This window comes from Ostrea edulis, chromosome 1 (genome assembly GCF_947568905.1).
Source record: "Ostrea edulis chromosome 1, xbOstEdul1.1, whole genome shotgun sequence".
NCBI lineage: Eukaryota > Metazoa > Mollusca > Bivalvia > Ostreida > Ostreidae > Ostrea > Ostrea edulis.
This window is the reverse complement of record NC_079164.1, coordinates 45,028,745-45,046,968: the sequence shown is the minus strand read 5'-3', so window position 1 is coordinate 45,046,968 and position 18,224 is coordinate 45,028,745. Positions and strand designations below refer to the sequence as shown.

The following is an 18,224-nucleotide window of genomic DNA, read 5'->3' as shown; positions in this document are numbered from 1 at the left end:
TATATGATTTATCTAAAATATGAACATCTCTACTATCATGCTTTGTGAATTGATAGGTCAAGGTAAAACTATGTGAGAGGTCAGAGTCAAAGGTCAGATTTTGCTGAATTTGAACTTGACCATGTTTGGAAGCATATTATTTCATAAACACATCTTGTTGCTATTACTGTAGTACTGCAATATTTTTTTTATCTCAGTGATTGGGTATTTTGAATGATTTTGTATGGATGGTTTCTTTACTACAGATAAAGCTTTGTCACATTTATATAGTGATATAGTCTTTTTGGTGCTGTGTCATACTTAATACAATGCTTGTGTATTTCTGACTATATCAGATTGCACCAGTCCTCCCTCTCTAAGGAACCTGACAGGAGAAGCCATAACATGCTACAATCCTTCCATCTGCTCTGCAGCCAAATGTTGCCTGGATGTTTCTCGACTGTCTGGTCAATCTGTGGAAGTATCTCTTGTCTTCAGCCAGTGTCGGAATTACCTGGACATCACTGTAGAAAAAATAACGGTCAATCATTACCTACACAACTTTACATTTGGTATGTTGTACTTGCATTCTGTTTTTGTTGTTGTTGTTTTTGGGGGTTTTGTTTCGTTTTTGTTTTGTTCTTTTTTTCCTTTTAATTTAAGATTTTGAATTTCATATTTTACAGATAAATTTCATTACCTTATATATCAAACCTCAAATTTACTATACGGTAAAACACCGATAGAGCAAATGCCAAACCTCAAATTTACTATACAGTAAAACACAGATAGAGTGAACGCCAAACCTCAAATTTACTATACAGTAAAACACAGATAGAGTGAACGCCAAACCTCAAATTTACTATAGGTAAAACACGGATAGAGTGAACGCCAAACCTCAAATTTACTTATACAGTAAAACACGGATAGAGCAAATGCCGCTTATCATGAATTTATGCTTACAGTGAAGTGATTTTCATTTCCCGTAGTTTTAAGATATTTATCTATAGGTCACAAGAGTTACTCTGGTGACTTGCTGTATCTATCATGATATCTTGTCATGTTTTATGCACAAACATTTAAAAATTTCCATTAGAGTCGTCTTTATGATTATGTTGTTGAAATGCAATAAAATTCCACTTTAATGAAGAGGGCTACAGTAACAAGGAAATGTAAATGAATGTAAGGACTTCCAAGTTTACATTCAGAGAGTAACAAGCATGACTATTATTGTACAATAGTATTGCAGTATTTATGCAATAGTACTACATCAAGATTGATGTTTAACATTGTTATGTTTGAATCCAGACAACTGTAGTATGATTGATTGCAGTTTTATGTCGTTTTGGCAATATTTCAGGCATTTTACGGTGGTTAACTAATTGAAATATGTTTGGTTGTGAGTGTTTTAGTTTCCCTGACGGCACCCAGTGAGTGTACTCTTTTTTGAAAATGAGGGAAATGATCTTTTGCATGTCAAGGGAGGTGTGATCCTTGACACGGGACACCCTTTAACGTCCCATCTGATGGACATAACTGTAGTATGAGTGAAGATGAGTTGATATTAATGTCATGACTAATGTATGATAAGATGCAAGAAGAAGAGAGATATTATGATGCTAGTGAAACTTGTACTGTAAATCATTTATTTTCGCACAAATCTTTATAAATGTGAAAAGAGAGTTTTTGTTAAAAAACATTTTATAATCATATATATATAGTTAGTGATGAAAGATATTGTATATTTGCAAATTTTTAAATAATGTCTTGCTGATAAATCTGACAAAGCAAGATCTCAAAAGTAAAGTATCACAAAATATAAGGGATAAGATATTGATATTTTCCTCGACTTGCTAAATTTGAAACATATACATTTTTATCATGGGCATACCAGGAATTGTACAAAGTTTGTGTTGTCAGACTAAAAATCTTGTTCTTTATTACTTACTAGTTGATTGTACAATTGAATGCAGATATATTTTGAAGATATGTTTCTATTTCTGACAAACTGAATGACAAATAAAGTCTAGACACTGTTGTGTGATGAAGTGCAGTAATGCAGGTTCAAACCCAGATTTTTTCTTGTTTGACTCAAGAATAACAGAATAACTATGATCATATACCAATTAAAACAATATTATTGTATCTCTCATTTACATGAATATTGAAAATATTTATCTTTAAATAATCTTAAAGTATGTATTATAGGTACAGAACAGAAAATGTCTCTAAAGGGCATGTTTGAATTGAGGTGAGGACTTTTTTTCAATTGATTTATTTAAGAAAATTGTGGGTAAAAAAGATTATCTGATGAATTACTTTAATTCATGCTTTGCATGGTTTGCATATGAAAAAAAGAGAATCTTAAAGATAATGCTGAGGTACCTGTATAATTTTAGGTACAAAATCACAGAGGACACAGCCAATAACAAATATAAAGTAGACATGTCTGCCCATGTGTGTTATGAAGATGGTGCTGCTTGTGCTGAGAGCTTCACCATATTTACGGACACAGAATTTTCAATGAAAAGCTGCACTTACAATGATGGATTTCTGGACCCAGGTAATGTATTAAGCCCGAGTCTGTGTGGACCACAATGGACAGCCTAAGATTGGAGACTGGAATATACAGTGGATATGATATAGTTGTTAATCTGAAACATACCTCCATTAACTGATGAAATACTTGTGTAGAAAATTTGATTGATAGTCATACTTCATTTTTTTATGCATGTATTTTTTTGTCTTTCTAGCTTTCTCTTTGACCAACTGGATGAGTGCCCGGTCCATTGCTGATGTGGCTTCTATAACAGAGGCTCAGGCAGACAGTCTGTACATGGAACTGGGACTGGACCACTTTATGTACAACACAGATCAGTGTACTCTCTCTGATACAACCTATGGCTCTGCTACAAATGGATGGAAAAATGGTATTTATTTTGAAGTGGGCATGTCTTTTAAATTCAGTACTTGTAATGAACTTGACGTATATTCACGTTTAATTTTCAGACTGTACAACAAAAACAGCATCGTTGACTGATCCAACTCAACAGAACCTGGTGAGATGTCACATACCAGCTTCTTGTGAGCAAGTCACATGTTGTGTATATATAGCACTAGTTAAACGGCACACCAAAATGGAACTCGATATGAATACATGTACTTACAAAATTAATTCAGTTGTGGGAAATCAAGTAGCCAAGGAAGATAATGAACTCTTCAACTATGTGTGGGGTAATTATGCTTTTCATATACTTTTAACAATTCCAATTGTATGAAAGATTGGTTCTGCAATATAGTGCATCCTCTCACTTCATGGCATACTCCTAAAGTGTTTTCCGTGACCTTGACTTTCAAATCAACAAAAACTTTGACCTGTTGAGTAAGATAGCTACCATCCCAGGAAGTGTCTTTAAAATTAAGTATAAAACACTCAAAAAGTGTCTTTGAAATTAGTTGTAAAACACTCAAAAAGTATCTTTGAAATTCGGTATAAAACACTCAAAAAGTATCTTTAGAATTAGATATAAAACACTTAAAATCTTGTGCATGTTTACCTTCCTGTGACCTTATTTATTATCTTTTAAGATTTTAAGAATTCATTCAAATCATTATTATGGTTCTACAGATCATGTTACATGTATTTGTACAATGTAAGTGTTACTATATAGCTTGTAGTACAAAATTTTAAGGTAGATCGCTACATAACAATTTTTTGGTTAAAGTAGTGGGTTTTTTTTCTTTCTTGAAATCATTAGAATAACGCCTTGTGTTATTAAAATTGCCAAACAATACACATCTTGACTGCTTACTTTTCTGACCAGAAGACATACCCCTTTCTTTCATCAAACTACATGTATATCGGCCAAAATTAATAATTTGCAGATCTCAACACAATATTAAAGCAAAATATTTTTCAAATCTATTTTAATATTTGATACCACATATTATATTTAAAATTCATAAACATTTATATGGCATGGACATTAAAACTGAGTTTAATAACATGGATTTAGACAAGAAACCATTCAAAACAACCATTCAAAGTGAATTGTATGGCAATACATAGTTTCCAACTTTTAAAAAAATCTTTCGACAAATTTCTGCAAACATTACAAAAACAGGTGCAGAAAACTGAGTGTGTTAATTTTCTAAGTCCAAGGGCAATAACTGGGCAAAAAAAATCAATGGACTGGAATAAAATTTAAACTTGATCTGTAACTTGTCATGGTAAAGCAATGTACCAAATATCAAATAATTATCTACATGCACGCAAAAAAGTGCAGAAAACAGAGTATTTTCATTTTCTAAGTCCAAGGGTCGTGACTCAGTATAAAATCAGTGGACCAGAATAAATTTCAAACTTGATCTTTTCCTTGTCATGGTATTGCAATTTACCAAATATCAAATGAATATCTGCGAACATGACAAAAAAGTGCGGAAAATTGATTTACCAGACTGACATACAGACAGACAGATTGCAAACCTTAAGTCCCCTTCGACAAAATTTGCTGGTGACTCTGAATATAAAGCAGTATTCAACAATGTCCAATTTTAAGTTCTTGAGGCCTCTTCAGTTGCATATAGATGTACATATACCTGCAAATCTGCTTTAGACATAAGTAACTTTATCATGAGTAAATCTTGCTGATAAAGTGAAAATTCTTCTCCACCATATTCATTATAACACTTTCATAAACAGATGCATATACACTGTCACCTCGGTATATTGCCACTTTCACTTCCCATCATCGAAATGTGTGGAACGCATTTCCATACACACTAAAAAAAAAGACTTTATAATGCCAAACTCACCTATCACCATCTACCACCCGTTTTTCATGCACAAAAGGTCAAATTACCAATAACAAGGGCAACTCACTAGGATCAGAAGTTTGAAATAAAAAATTGACCATTAGAATGGCCACTCCTAAACGACAAAGAAAGTAAACCGTCATTGTTCATGTACATATAGCTACTATCAGCTGTTGTAATTTTGTGTACTAAGTGACCTTTTGTGTGTATTGATGTGTGTGACATCATATTTCTGTGGTCCAGAAACAAAGTTACAGCCAATACACTGTGTTTGTCAACCTCTCTCTCACCATGTTCTGTCATTGTAGCTCTTGCCATGACAAAAATGAACAGTTCTACTTCACCGACTAATGTATTTTGCAAATGCACTAGTGCGGATCGAACGTCCCTCTACGAAATTTTAAGAGTAATTGCTAAACATTTCAAGAATCAAATGCCTGTATGTATTTACATATGTTCTGAACAACAGTAAAAGGAAAATAATTACTTAATTTATTAACCACATTACTTTTAGATTAATGAATTCAATAGTGAAACTCTTTATAAATCAACCCTTGATGTAATGCTAGAATAGGCTGGGATAAAAGCTGGTGATGTAATGAGGTGACAGTGTGCATAGACAGATACATGTATAAGGAATTTGCATTTTAAAGATTTAAATACACATTTATCCTGCCTCTGATGAAAATCTTGAAATTTTATTAGGGCTATTCCAGAAATAAATACATGGGGGGGGGGGGGGGGGTCGGGAGGCACCTTTTGTATATACCAAGCACCCATAAAAAAAAATAAAAAATTACCCCATGACCTATCAAATAGATAAACTCATTTTACAATGACCCATCTAATTAAAAAAAAAAAACTAACCAGACCCACCACAAAATATTTTTAAAAATAAAAACGGTACAAATCTCTCAAGGTTTTCGGGACAAACATTCTAGTCAATGACGCGGTAATGCCTGTGCGACATTGTATCACAGTAGTTCTGAAGAAACGATGTCACATCAACAATTAAAGGCATCTATGGCGGGAATGTTGGAAAGATTGGGAGTCCAAACGATGCTATTATCATGAAATGGGTATGGAAACAGAGTTCGCCGCCATCACGTCCAAAGGGGACCCTACTAAATGCACCTCTAATTTGAAGAGTGCCGTAATGGAAAGTTATGCGCTGCAAAGAGCGACAACTCGAATAGTTCTATGTTACTTCCGATTTCCGATTTCGAAAGCAGCATTTTGAAAGCACGTTTTCAATTTTCCCTCCGACGTTTTGTAACCAACACGACAAGAGCGACAATAAAAATATTCTGAAAACTCAACACCCACGTGGCACAAAATAAAACAATAGAAACTACCCACTACCCATAATAAATATTTTTTTAACAGTCTAACCACGGACCAAATAAAATATGAAAAAATACGACCACCCACACAAAAAAATATCATTTGCCGCCCGACCCCCCCATTTGATCATTTCTGGAACAGCCCTTATCTGAAACTAATACTACGAGTTCCTCTTATATACAACGATAGAGTGCCTCTTACTAACCTAATATTGCCAATATGCCGTTTACTGACCACATGTGTATTATGACATCATGAGAATATGACTATACCCTGTCACTAGAAATTAGTCAGTGCATATTATGATGTCATAGGTAACATTTTAAAGTATGAAAACAAATTTATTTTTGAATTTGCAGTTTGTTGAAAAACTTATTTTATTCCGTTGTTGGTGGTGTAAATGTTGCAGCCATTTTTTCATTGTTGAACATTTGATAAAGTATCTCAAGAATATATATGTTGCAGTCATTTAGTATTGTTGTATGTTTAATAAAGCATCAAGAAAGAATAATTTTAATATTCCTTAATTAATGTAAAATCATTGACAGGATAAATTTGTTATGTAGACACTTAGAGGGGTAATCCAGAAATATATGGGATCCCTGAAGAAAAAACCACCCTCACCCTCAAGGACCTCATATGTTTCCATATTACCCCTCTAATTGTCTGCATAACTAATAATTTCCAGGCTTGTTAACAAGTTTTACCACAACACACAAAATTCACAATTATTAATGGCTTTCAGTTAGGCTTAGACTTCATTTGATTGGCATTTACATTTATAGGGACAGATGAAGAAATACAAATCCATGGTGTTGTAAAGTGGGGGTAAGTTAATCAAAATAAAGCCTCAAACGAATGCGGTCCGCTCCTTGAACTGTACTTGCCACAATTCTTGCCTCACTTTAAACTTTTTCAGTTACAAAGTGTCGCACAATCCTGCAACATCCACATTTGCAGTCCAGGGCAAAGTCAGTTTGTGCTATGATGCCGGTTCATGTACTGATGTTGAGATGAATTATCAGCTTGGCTATGAAGTCTGTACACCACCACCTTCAGCAATATACATGCCAGGTTTGATATACTGAAGGAATTTAGAATGCTTTCAGTAATGGTACAATCAAACCTACTTTATTCAATGACAAATTTTAAATTCCATGATAAGGTTGTTTTTTTTATGTCTATTCTTTTTAATGCATATTTTAATTTTTCTACAAAATGCAGTACAATTATAATTACCTGAATAATCTATACCTGCATGTCCACATGCACATTTTGCTCATACAATAACTGTTTATACCAATATTAATGAAGTCCACATGCTTGTTTTAATTGTGCAATAGTTGTTTATATCTACATATAATCCACATGTTTGTTTTAGTCATGTAATACATGTTTGATATATTTCCAGTATGAAACTCTTTAAACCCAAACTATAGATGGGATGCTGAATTGTTCTAAACATAAAAGCTGTTTATGCTAAATGATTAAAGAATGGCAGTCAAATTTTCCTTTTAATATATGGATTACATTACTAATTCGGCCAGTGTGTTTAACTTAATTTTATTGGTTTGGAAATCTTGGTAACATCTCATGGATGCAATGTAAATGAAATGGTGGGGGGGATTTAACTGATAATTATGGAATAATTAAAGTTTAAGTTGTAACATTGTGCCATCTAAGTATCTTGAAGCATCTCTGCATATTCATGAATTCAAACAGACTTAAATATGATATTGTCTTCCATACATATTACAGTATGTTGACAATGTTCTTGTGCAAAAATACATCATTTTGTTCTCAACCTGCAGGAGAGGAACTTGCAAGTTGTCAGAAATTGTTTCCAAACCTTTTGTATATTGTTTACTAGACAAAGTATCTACAATAGATTTAAATCAAATGAATGATAATATGCCATAAGTGATTACTTTTGTGTGTTCATTGTTGCCCTTTAACACAGGTTTGACTGTACACTATATGTAACATATTGGATCTTGAGAGAGAGGTTGTTCATTCTAAATATTTCTTTTTTTTTTAATCTATGAATTTAGGGGTACCATTTGGACTTTGGAAGCTCACACAGTGCACTGGATTTACTTATGATACATCAGGTTAGTACAGTGTAGACTTAAATGAAATCAGACATGTTTTGATTTTATAAAAAGAACTGTTAAGTTATACGGCTTCTAAAATGCAGGATAGATACCTGCATGTATTTCATAATCTATATGATAGACAAGTAGTACTGTAATTAAAAAAAATTATATTATTACTATTTTTTTTAAAACAAAGCAAGTTGTTTTGAAAAGGTGTTTTCATTAATGTTTATAATTTTCTTTGAGGTTGCCCTGAATTCAATCTTCCAATCGATGGACAAAACAATTGTGGCATTCTACCAGACTGTTCAGGAATTGAGTGTTGTCTTAGCACTGTCTTTGATTTGGGCTCTAGAAATATCTACTTCAAAATCCGAGTCAACTGTGGAAGCAATAGTGTTGATTTTGAAATTGAAAATGAAGAATACAGCAAGGCTCTGTCATCTTTAACAGATGGTAAGATTCAATTCAATTTTCTTTCTTTCTAAGAAACAACAATTTTCGTTAATGACTTTGAGGCTGACCAATTCAAATTCTACATTTTCCCAAAAAATTGTCATTTGTCAAAGATTTTAATCAGATGTCAACTTTTCAAAATTTTCATTTAGACAATCTTTAAATAGATACTTTGTTTTAGCTTCAAAATTTATTTTTTGACTGATATATTTTTCATTTTGCCGATTTTCAATTGAAGTCAAGTGATGAAGAACATATGATATGATTAGGTTAACCTGAATGAACAATTAGGAAAGAACTTTAATGAAACTATCTATTTGATGATACTATGTGCACTTGTTAGCATGGGGAGCTGAATTATATCTTTACTATTACAGGAATTTCAGCTACAGAGACTATTGGGAGTACACCCACATTTAGTCTTGACTACTCCAAGACAAAAGTTAATGATACTCATGAAATCTCAGCATCTCTAACTATACGTGACACTTCCCCAACAACGTATTCATTGATTGATGATAACAGTTATATAAATACAACATCATGTACCACAAAAAAGAGGAAACGACGATCCACCAATCTGTCACAGTAAATATTGCAAATGCCAAAAAGATGTTGTTTAATATCAATATAACTGTTTCACTAGTAAAGATTTCAACATTTATTTGTGTTTTGTGATTACTTCATTTCATGCTAACAAGTTAAGCAAGTGGATGATTGAAAGTTGATGGAATTGTACATAGTTCAATCTTTTTAACAATACATATGTACATGTATGTTGGTTTACAGACTTGATCCAACTGATTTCAAAGCTGGGGTGAGGTCTTTGCTGCAGAGTGGAGCCACCAATGAAGACATTGAGGCTTTCAGAGTTCTCTGCCAAAATTATGTAGTATGTAAATTAAAACTGGATGCATTACTATTCATGATATCATTTTTGATAATTTTGAGTCTCTGTAGACCTAGCCATCATCAATAACAAAAAATAAAAATTTTGTGAGATTTTCGAAGTGATGAGAATAAAGAAGCTATTGAAGACTGATGGTGAATTTGTTTTTAAACTTTTAGAATTCTGCAAGGTTGACCAATTTGGCCAGTACTTTTCTTTCAAATGATGATGCAAAAACAAGCATGAAGACACAGATAATGTCACTAGGATTTAACAACCCTCTGACTTTACCAGTTTTGAATGATATACCCGGAAATTCCACCATTCAAGGAGGTATCTAATAAATATATACATTTATTAATAAATGTGTTTTACACAATATCAGTCATTTTTTTCCAGTTTATTGAGAAGGCCAGTAAGTGTGTTAGATGAACAGACAGATTGATTATTTGTAAATCTTGGTACATTTTTAAACCAAAATTTAATGGAATTATTCATTTTATAAAGTACTGACTGATTATATTTGAGATTGTATTGATAGAGAATGATTTTGTAAATCAAATATGGTACCATTTCAGCGGAATCCATCGAGGAACTTATTGGTCCAGGACCCATTCCTTCAGCAGAGAGGGATGGTGGAATTTATGTAGTCGGACAAGGTCTGAATGCTAAAGGTACGAAGTTGTTGAGCAGAAAGCTGGCTTGCATGACGATTGGAGATCTGGAGGCAATACTAGACTTAAAGAACATGAATGCTTCTCAAGTTTCCCAGCTATTATCCCAACTGAAAGATTTAGTCAAAGCTTTGGTAAGTACCAATTGATATTTAGGCAATGCAGTACTACTTCTGCTAAATGTTTTAGAGACGTATTATCCTCTTTTTTTATCATTCCTTAACAACTAAATCAATTTACATGAACTTCATGTTACTGTCTTGCAGTACTCGGACTTCAATAGCAGATTAAATCTAAGCAGCAGTACAGATAATATTTTCAAGAAATTTGACCTGGAGCTTTTAGGAAACAGAGATTTTCCTCGACAAACTTGCAATCTCTTCACGTATGACAAGACATTCCTTGTTGGAGGCCTCATCAAAATGAACTTTGGTAATTTTTGTTTGAAAACTTCAATATATTGAAATTTTACTCTTAATTTGGAAGGGCAAATGAATGTAAAGCTATGTTGTTGTTTAGGATTCAGTGCAACGGGAACCTTTGGTTCAATCTTCACTGCCAATGTGAAGGTTATGGATATGACAGGTATTGTAAAGGTGGATCCATATGGATCAGTGGTGGTAAAAGGTCAACTCTTTGTTGGAAATTTTTTGAATGGGACTCTGAAGTTGGAAGGAAGCATGATTGAAGTGGGATTTCCATCAACAGCAGAACTTAGCTTCAGTAAATTTCCACTAGAAGTGGGGTAGGTTCTTAAGGATAGCTAGACAGTTCTATTATGTTTTTGCACTTTTATTTATGCATTTGGATTTCTGCGACTTTGATTTTGATGACAACTGTGTTTTCCTTTCAGAGTTCAAATGTACCTTAATCTGAAACCTGTGAGGCTGACACTTCAAGCAAAAGTTGTAATGAATGTCGATCTGGGATTTGTGCAATTTCAGAAAGAACTATTTAGGTCCACCCTATGGAGTTACAAGTCGCCTACTATTCAAAGGCTTATTATAGATCTGAAGAAACAAGAACAAGATCAGACACCCCCAGAAATCAGAAGCTTTGGGGTATGATGAGTTTCAGTTTCTTTATGAACTTTCATGATTTTATAAAATTTAATGCTTTTTAGTATCAAATTATCAGTATAATATACCCATTACATATTGGACTTGGTTTTCCATGGATAATCTAGTTATTGGATATAGATGAAATTCTGTTAACATATTACATTTGGTTGTGTATCCTATTTAGCGCCTTTTGTAGAAAGCAGCTACTGCTGAATCTAGTACATATACATCACTAAATAAATGTCTTGCGTATATATACATGTATATTTATTTAACACATTTAGAAAGTATTAAATCATATCTCTGCTTACTTGCTGAAAAGTCAATTTCCACCAAATATTAAACACGCTAAATATGATACATTTACAGTATATATATTATAATTAGAATTTTGTTGGTTTTACATTAGAATTCCACCACTGAAGGCCGATGTGGTGTGATACAGGAGACTGGAAGGGACTACAAGGAGCCGATGTTTCGAGTGTTTCTGGATGCTGGGGATGATCTGAGTTACATTAACATGACCCTAGACATAGGAACAGTGCCAGGAGGGAAAGATGTCATTGCAGGAAAAGAACTTGGAGGCTTCTCCACAATGTTGAATGATGTAAGTCATTCATTTAATGGAAAGGCAGAGGAAAAAGAATTGGAATCCAGTTTACGAAAGTTTCTTAAAAGTAGATGCCACAAGAACTTGAAAAAGTTTATGAAGTTTAACATCTATGTTTGCTAAATTGAATGGATGAGATTTTAGATTTTGCTGGTGTTATCTTTACGTGAACTATTTGCAGGTGTTGAGCCCCTCAGGAGTGCCCCTGTACTTCTCTGTAGATGTCACAAATCAGGCAGGAGAAACAGCAACAGCTATCTGTTCTCTGGCAACATATGATGTGACTCTGCCAGGGGGTAGAATGGCTGTGGCCTTTGGCTCCACCAGTAACCCCAATGTACTGAAAGCTACAGTCACTGTGTATGAGGACTCGCCTATCACTGAGAGCAAAGTGGCTGTGGGATACGGAAGGGGTATAGATGGATATCAGATTGTGGGCTGGACCAGTGTCAACCTGCAAGAAAATGTGGTTGATTACAATGTTGGTAAGTGTTGCATGGGATTTTCCAGCTAGTCACATTGATGATTTAGAAATTTTATATATCTAGCTGTAAATGTGGTGTTTGGTATTGACATGTGGACTTTTAATGTGTTATAGGAAATGACCCTACACATGAGAAAGTGATGAAGTTATTTTCAGCTGGTAAGATAGCTCGCTTAGTAGGCTCTGGAATTGTGAGTGCTTCCCATTCTAACATAGCTACAGTGGGGGAGTGTGCAACACTTTGTAATGGAATGCATGTCACCAAGTGCCTCAGCTTTAACTATGATTTTGGCAACAGTGGACATTGTGAACTCCTGGAGGTGATTGAAGGTCAAGACTACAGAACATCTGTTGTAAGTGATTTGAGCTGAAATGCTCATAATGTCTCTTTATTTCATTTTAAGTACATTGGATAAGTTGAACATTTTTAAGAGCCTAAAATCCCCATACTACAGGATGGCCTATATATGCATTATGAGAAACTGGGAGTTGGATCCAACAGAGGATTTGAGTACACCAACCTAAACTTGCTCCACAACCAGCTGTACTTCTTCAATTTTCAAGTGGTCAATTCCCTAGGATATACAAACATCTTGTCTTCTGATCCCATCCTGGCAGACTTCACCCCACCTACTGCAGCTGCATGTAAATACACTTATTCAATTTGTGTCCTTTACAATTTGAAATCTTTAGACAACACTACTGTAACATTATACAAAGAATATTTGCAAATAATTCCATTTCTGTTATTTGTCAGATGACAATGGTTATGCTTTACATTTGTAGGGCAAATTAGAATAAGCAGCGACACGACAGAGATTCTGCCGTGTACTACAGTGATACCATCTGACAGAGACGACTGGCAGAGGCTGTATTGTCAGGGGGTGAATCCCAGCACTCAAAACCACAGGGTTATCGTGGATGAACAGGGCTCTCAAACTGTCTACAATGGACACGAGTTTAAAACTGATCTTCTTTATACTAGAGCCAACCAATATATATCAGGTTAAACTCTGCTGTGATGGTATCTTTTACAATTTGTTCATTTTCTTTCTCATTGGATATGATACATTGTGTAGTGCGAAAATTAAAAACAGAAATCCATCTATATTTGAAAACATTTAACCATGATAAACTTTAATAGTGGACAGAATTATAGTAATTAACAAAATCTATTTATTGAAATTCATTCTTTGATCAATTTTCTGGTTTATAGCAAACTGGGATGGTATCCATGACAACGAGACAGGGTTGCTTGGTTATTCTGTGGCAGTAGGACTGAGCCACTGTGGTGACACAGTGTACAAATTTCATGACCCTCATGGTCATCTACTGGACTCCTCCCAGTGGACCCACAGTGTCATTATGACCCCAATACCTGCACCCTACACTACACTGCCGGGTAATATCTTGTTTCTTTTGTCTAGATTATTTTGATAATTTCATAGTAAGAGTGGCCCTTGAAATGGGTCAGTTGATATATCCTTCATACTTAATGAAGTTTTTTTTTTATAGATGGAAAGTACTACATCACCGTAAGAGCGATTAATAAGGTGGAGTATGGTGGTCCCTTGGCAACATCTGTCTGTCACTCCACAGCCTACGCTATTGACAATTCTCCCCCTATAGTGTATGAAATCTTCAATGTACAGTATGATGAGGAAACATTCAACCTGACACTGTCTCACAATTCCTCGTATGTACTTCATCGTACAGTATTTTTGATTTCACAAGTTGAGATTTCTTCTTCAGAATCATAATCATGTTTATTTCTTACAGTGACCCACACTCAGGATTAAATAGAAATGACCTCTGTCTAGGTCACACACCCAGAGACTGTGATGAACTGGCCTGGACTCAGATTGCCTACTCTCCGAACATTTCATACATCCACCAAATGTCTGATGGAAAGGAAATCTTTGTCAAAATCAAAGCTGTCAATAATGGTAAGCCATGCTATCATTCATCATACTGTTTAACTGAATGCAATGTTGCATTCACATTTCGGGTGATGATGCTGTCCAGAATCTTTTTGTTAACAGCTCTGACCTGAAATGAGTTCAGTAAATGAGCTTTAAAGATTGAATTTTGTCTACTGTTTTCGTAATATTTTTATTCATGATAAATGTAGATCTCATTTCATAGATGGAAATTTTCAAGTAGGATGTTTTCAGGATTTTGATTGTCTGATACTGAATCAGAATTTTGTGATATTGATCTGAGAAATGTAATGATCTCAGACTGGTGATTTCAAATGTCATAGGAAAATGATGTTATGCAAATCTAGAACTAACAACTAATAAACATTCAATGAGAAATATTTGTTTTCTTTTATATTGTGTTTATCCATGCTGTCTCTGTGTATGTGACTGATCTGTATAGGCATACATTCATCAACAGCCATATTTCATTTGATTTCAGTGGACTTGAGAAGTATCGGTGTCGCAGAAGCCTCGATCATTGTGGACAGGTCAGCCCCTGTGCCAGGCAGAGTGTATGATGGAGAAACAGTCCAACAGGATCTCCTGTATACCAAGGAACAGGACAAGGTGAGGCTATTCTGTAGGTCTCTTGCAGATATTGTTGTACTGGATTATATCCATGTAAATCTGAGTCTTCTAAAGCAATATTAGCTGTTATTTTGGTGTCGAAAATTTTTGTTGTAAAATTGTGGTTTACTATTTCAATGACAGAAAAAATATTAGTTTAATATGAACTTTTGTTATTAATACTTGTGTTAGAAAACCTATTCTAATTAAGGCCCTGAATGAAGCAAAATTATATTATTGTCTTCCTGTACAAAAATTGATTTCTATATATATTAATGCTATATATATTCAATAGAACTGAAAACTTTATTTGATAAAATCTTGGAACTTGCTTTTAATTTTATTGATTATTATGGTTAAAGTTACATACGAAACTATTATAACAGCACTTTTTTACAACAAAATAAAATTTTCATATTTAGAGGTAATATTACTGATAGATATTTCATGCTTTTCTATTGAATATGAAAAAGTACATTACAAAAAGTTTTGAAGTTTTCATTAATTATGTCTTTTAGATTTGTGCAAACTGGGAGGGATTCAGTGATGCCGAGTCGGGCATTGCCCTTTATGTTGTGAATGTGTGGTCATCAGATAATGGTACAATTACAAAAATTGTAAACGATACCCAGTTTTCTAACTCGATAAGCTCCGCCTGTTTCAATCTGGGAGTTGGAAACCGCCTCCTGCACAACAGAGTATATCAAGTCACAGTGCAGGCATTCAACAGTGCCAACAAACAGCTCAATGTGTCTGCCTCATCAAATGGGGGTATGTCTTATGAGTGGCTTATTGGAAAACTGAATGATATTATATTATACTCTATACTATTGTTGTTACGACCATATATTTTTCTGTGATCATTTTATTCTAAATTGGAAAGCTTTCATTGCACAGAATTTTTTTTTTTTTTTTTTGTTGGTAATCTTAGTAGTACTACTATTCTATGAAAATTATTTAACAACAACCCCTCCCAGAAAAAACAAACATACAGTTTAATACACCAAAGTGATAAAGACATTGATATTTCTGAATGCTTGAAGTATTAGTTCCAGCAAACTTTAGGTGGTGTATAGGAATCATCATATCCGTCTGTCTGTATATCCTTCCTACTATGTGTCCTGACCAATAAGAAAGTATTAATTGATGCTCTGAAAAAATTAAAGGTTGTTAATTATGTCTCCCCTCTTGCAGGGGGAGACATGTAGTTTTTGTACTTTCTGTCAGTCCTGCCTATCTGTCATAAAATCTTGTAAACACTTCTCCTCCTGTATGGTTTCTCACTTTGTACAATCCTTCATTGCCATTTGTAGATGTGCATATTGTTGAGACTTGAGGATCCAATTATTTTCCTTAAAGTTATAGTGGATCTAAGAGGGGTGGAGGATGTAAAATAGCTTGTGAATACTCCTGAGTGTATGGCTTAACGGGTAGCCTTGAAACTTTGTACAATGCATCATTGCCATTTGTAGATGTGCATATTGGTGGGACAGGAGGATCCAATCGTAATTCTTAAAATTATAGTGGATCTAAGAATTGGAGGGTGCAACATAGCTTGTGAACACTTCTCCTCTTAATGGCTTATTGGATAGCCTTGAAATTTTGTCCAATACTTCATTATCGTTGAATGATGTTCCTGTTATTCTGACCCAGGAATCTAATATTTTCCTACAGTTTACAATGGATCAGAGAGGAGTATTTTATAGCTTTTTTTCATGTACAGGGGTACATTCACTTTCCTATAAGTTTTAGCATAATAGTCATTATTTTTTTGTATCATACAGCATTGACATTGGTCACATTGATATTGAATCTTTTCTCCATCTTTTTTAGCTCACCTGAGCTGAAAGCTCAAGTGAGCTTTTCTGATCACCCGTATTCCGGCGTCCGTCCGTCTGTAAACTTTTCACATTTTCAACTTCTTCTCAACAACCACTGGGCCAATTTCAACCAAAGTTGGCACAAAACATCCTTAGGTAAAGGGAATTCTAAATTGTTAAAATAAAGGGCCAGGCCACCTTCCAAGGGGAGATAATCAAGAAAAGGTAAAAATAGGGTAGGGTCATTAAAAAATCTTCTTCCCAAGAACCACTGGGCCAGAAAGATGAAATTTATAGATAAGCTTTATTAGGTAGTGCAGATTCTAAATTGTTAAAATCATGGCCCCTGGGGGTCGGATGGGGCCACAATAGGGATCAAAGTTTTACATACAAATATATAGGAAAAATCTTCTTCCCAAGAACCACTGAGCCAGAAAAGCTGAGATTTATATGAAAGCTTCCTGATATAGTACAAATTCTAAATTGTTAAAATCATGGCCCCCGGGGGTCGGATGGGGCCACAATGGGGGGTCAAAGTTTTTTTGGTTTTTTTTTGATATAGTGCAGATTCAAGTTTGTTAAAATCATAGACCCCGGGGATTGGATGGGGCCTCAAGGGGGGCATCAAAGTTTTACATACAAATTTATAGGAAAAATCTTTTAAAATCTTCTTCTCAAGAACCACTGAGCCAGAAAAGCTGAGATTTATATGAAAGCTTCCTGATATAGTGCAGATTCTAAATTGTTAAGATCATGGCCCCCGGGGGTCGGATGGGGCCACAATAGGGGGTCAAAGTATAACATACAAATATATAGGAAATATCTTTAAAAATCTTCTTCCCAGAACCACTAAGCCAGAAAAGCTGAGATTTATATGAAAGCTTTCTGATATAGTGCAGATTCAGGTTTGTTAAAATCATGGCCCCCTGGGGTAGGATGGGGCCACAGTAGGGGATCAAAGTTTTACATACAAATATATAGGGAAAATCTTTAAAAATCTTCTTCTCAAGAACCATTGGGCCAAAGAAGTTCACATTTACATGAAAGCTTTCTGACATAGTGTAGATTCAAGTTTGCAAAAACCATGGCCTTGAGGGGTAGGTTTGGGGCCATAATAGGGACTACGGTTTTACATGCAAATAGATATGGAAAATCTTCTGATATGGACCAAGGTGACTCAGGTGAGCGATGTGGCCCATGGGCCTCTTGTTTTTCAATGCACAAAGTGCAGTTCACAATGCTTATGTGCCTGATCTTCATACCATGAAGTACATTAAGGGGAGGGGGAGGTAATTTGAAGCACTTTCAATTTGGGGAGCTGGGAAGACATTTGCTTTTAACATCTTGAGTATGCCTGAAAGTCATTTAGACAAGCAACTGCTTCAGTGGTGACTGATTTGGGGTATTAGTCCTGCTTAGACAGCTCTAGTTAATGAAAGTCCTGGTG

At 34.7% G+C, this 18,224-nt stretch overlaps 1 protein-coding gene across 1 annotated transcript in view; it reads left to right on the top strand.

Annotated features, from left to right (window-relative positions):
• Nucleotides 1-18,224, top strand: part of LOC125653681 (uncharacterized) — a 226,576-nt gene that overhangs the window by 141,530 nt on the left and 66,822 nt on the right. Inside the window, exons 182-207 of the mRNA XM_056150422.1 lie at nt 336-551; nt 2,188-2,230; nt 2,379-2,542; nt 2,733-2,909; nt 2,989-3,213; nt 6,924-6,966; nt 7,058-7,212; nt 8,190-8,249; nt 8,481-8,690; nt 9,068-9,278; nt 9,480-9,582; nt 9,759-9,912; nt 10,158-10,387; nt 10,520-10,685; nt 10,773-10,998; nt 11,107-11,314; nt 11,724-11,921; nt 12,106-12,409; nt 12,523-12,761; nt 12,864-13,053; nt 13,195-13,413; nt 13,625-13,810; nt 13,924-14,104; nt 14,188-14,354; nt 14,830-14,957; nt 15,476-15,728. Coding sequence (XP_056006397.1) covers nt 336-551; nt 2,188-2,230; nt 2,379-2,542; nt 2,733-2,909; nt 2,989-3,213; nt 6,924-6,966; nt 7,058-7,212; nt 8,190-8,249; nt 8,481-8,690; nt 9,068-9,278; nt 9,480-9,582; nt 9,759-9,912; nt 10,158-10,387; nt 10,520-10,685; nt 10,773-10,998; nt 11,107-11,314; nt 11,724-11,921; nt 12,106-12,409; nt 12,523-12,761; nt 12,864-13,053; nt 13,195-13,413; nt 13,625-13,810; nt 13,924-14,104; nt 14,188-14,354; nt 14,830-14,957; nt 15,476-15,728 — 4,656 coding nt within the window. The remainder of the gene's footprint in view (nt 1-335; nt 552-2,187; nt 2,231-2,378; nt 2,543-2,732; nt 2,910-2,988; nt 3,214-6,923; nt 6,967-7,057; nt 7,213-8,189; nt 8,250-8,480; nt 8,691-9,067; nt 9,279-9,479; nt 9,583-9,758; nt 9,913-10,157; nt 10,388-10,519; nt 10,686-10,772; nt 10,999-11,106; nt 11,315-11,723; nt 11,922-12,105; nt 12,410-12,522; nt 12,762-12,863; nt 13,054-13,194; nt 13,414-13,624; nt 13,811-13,923; nt 14,105-14,187; nt 14,355-14,829; nt 14,958-15,475; nt 15,729-18,224) is intronic.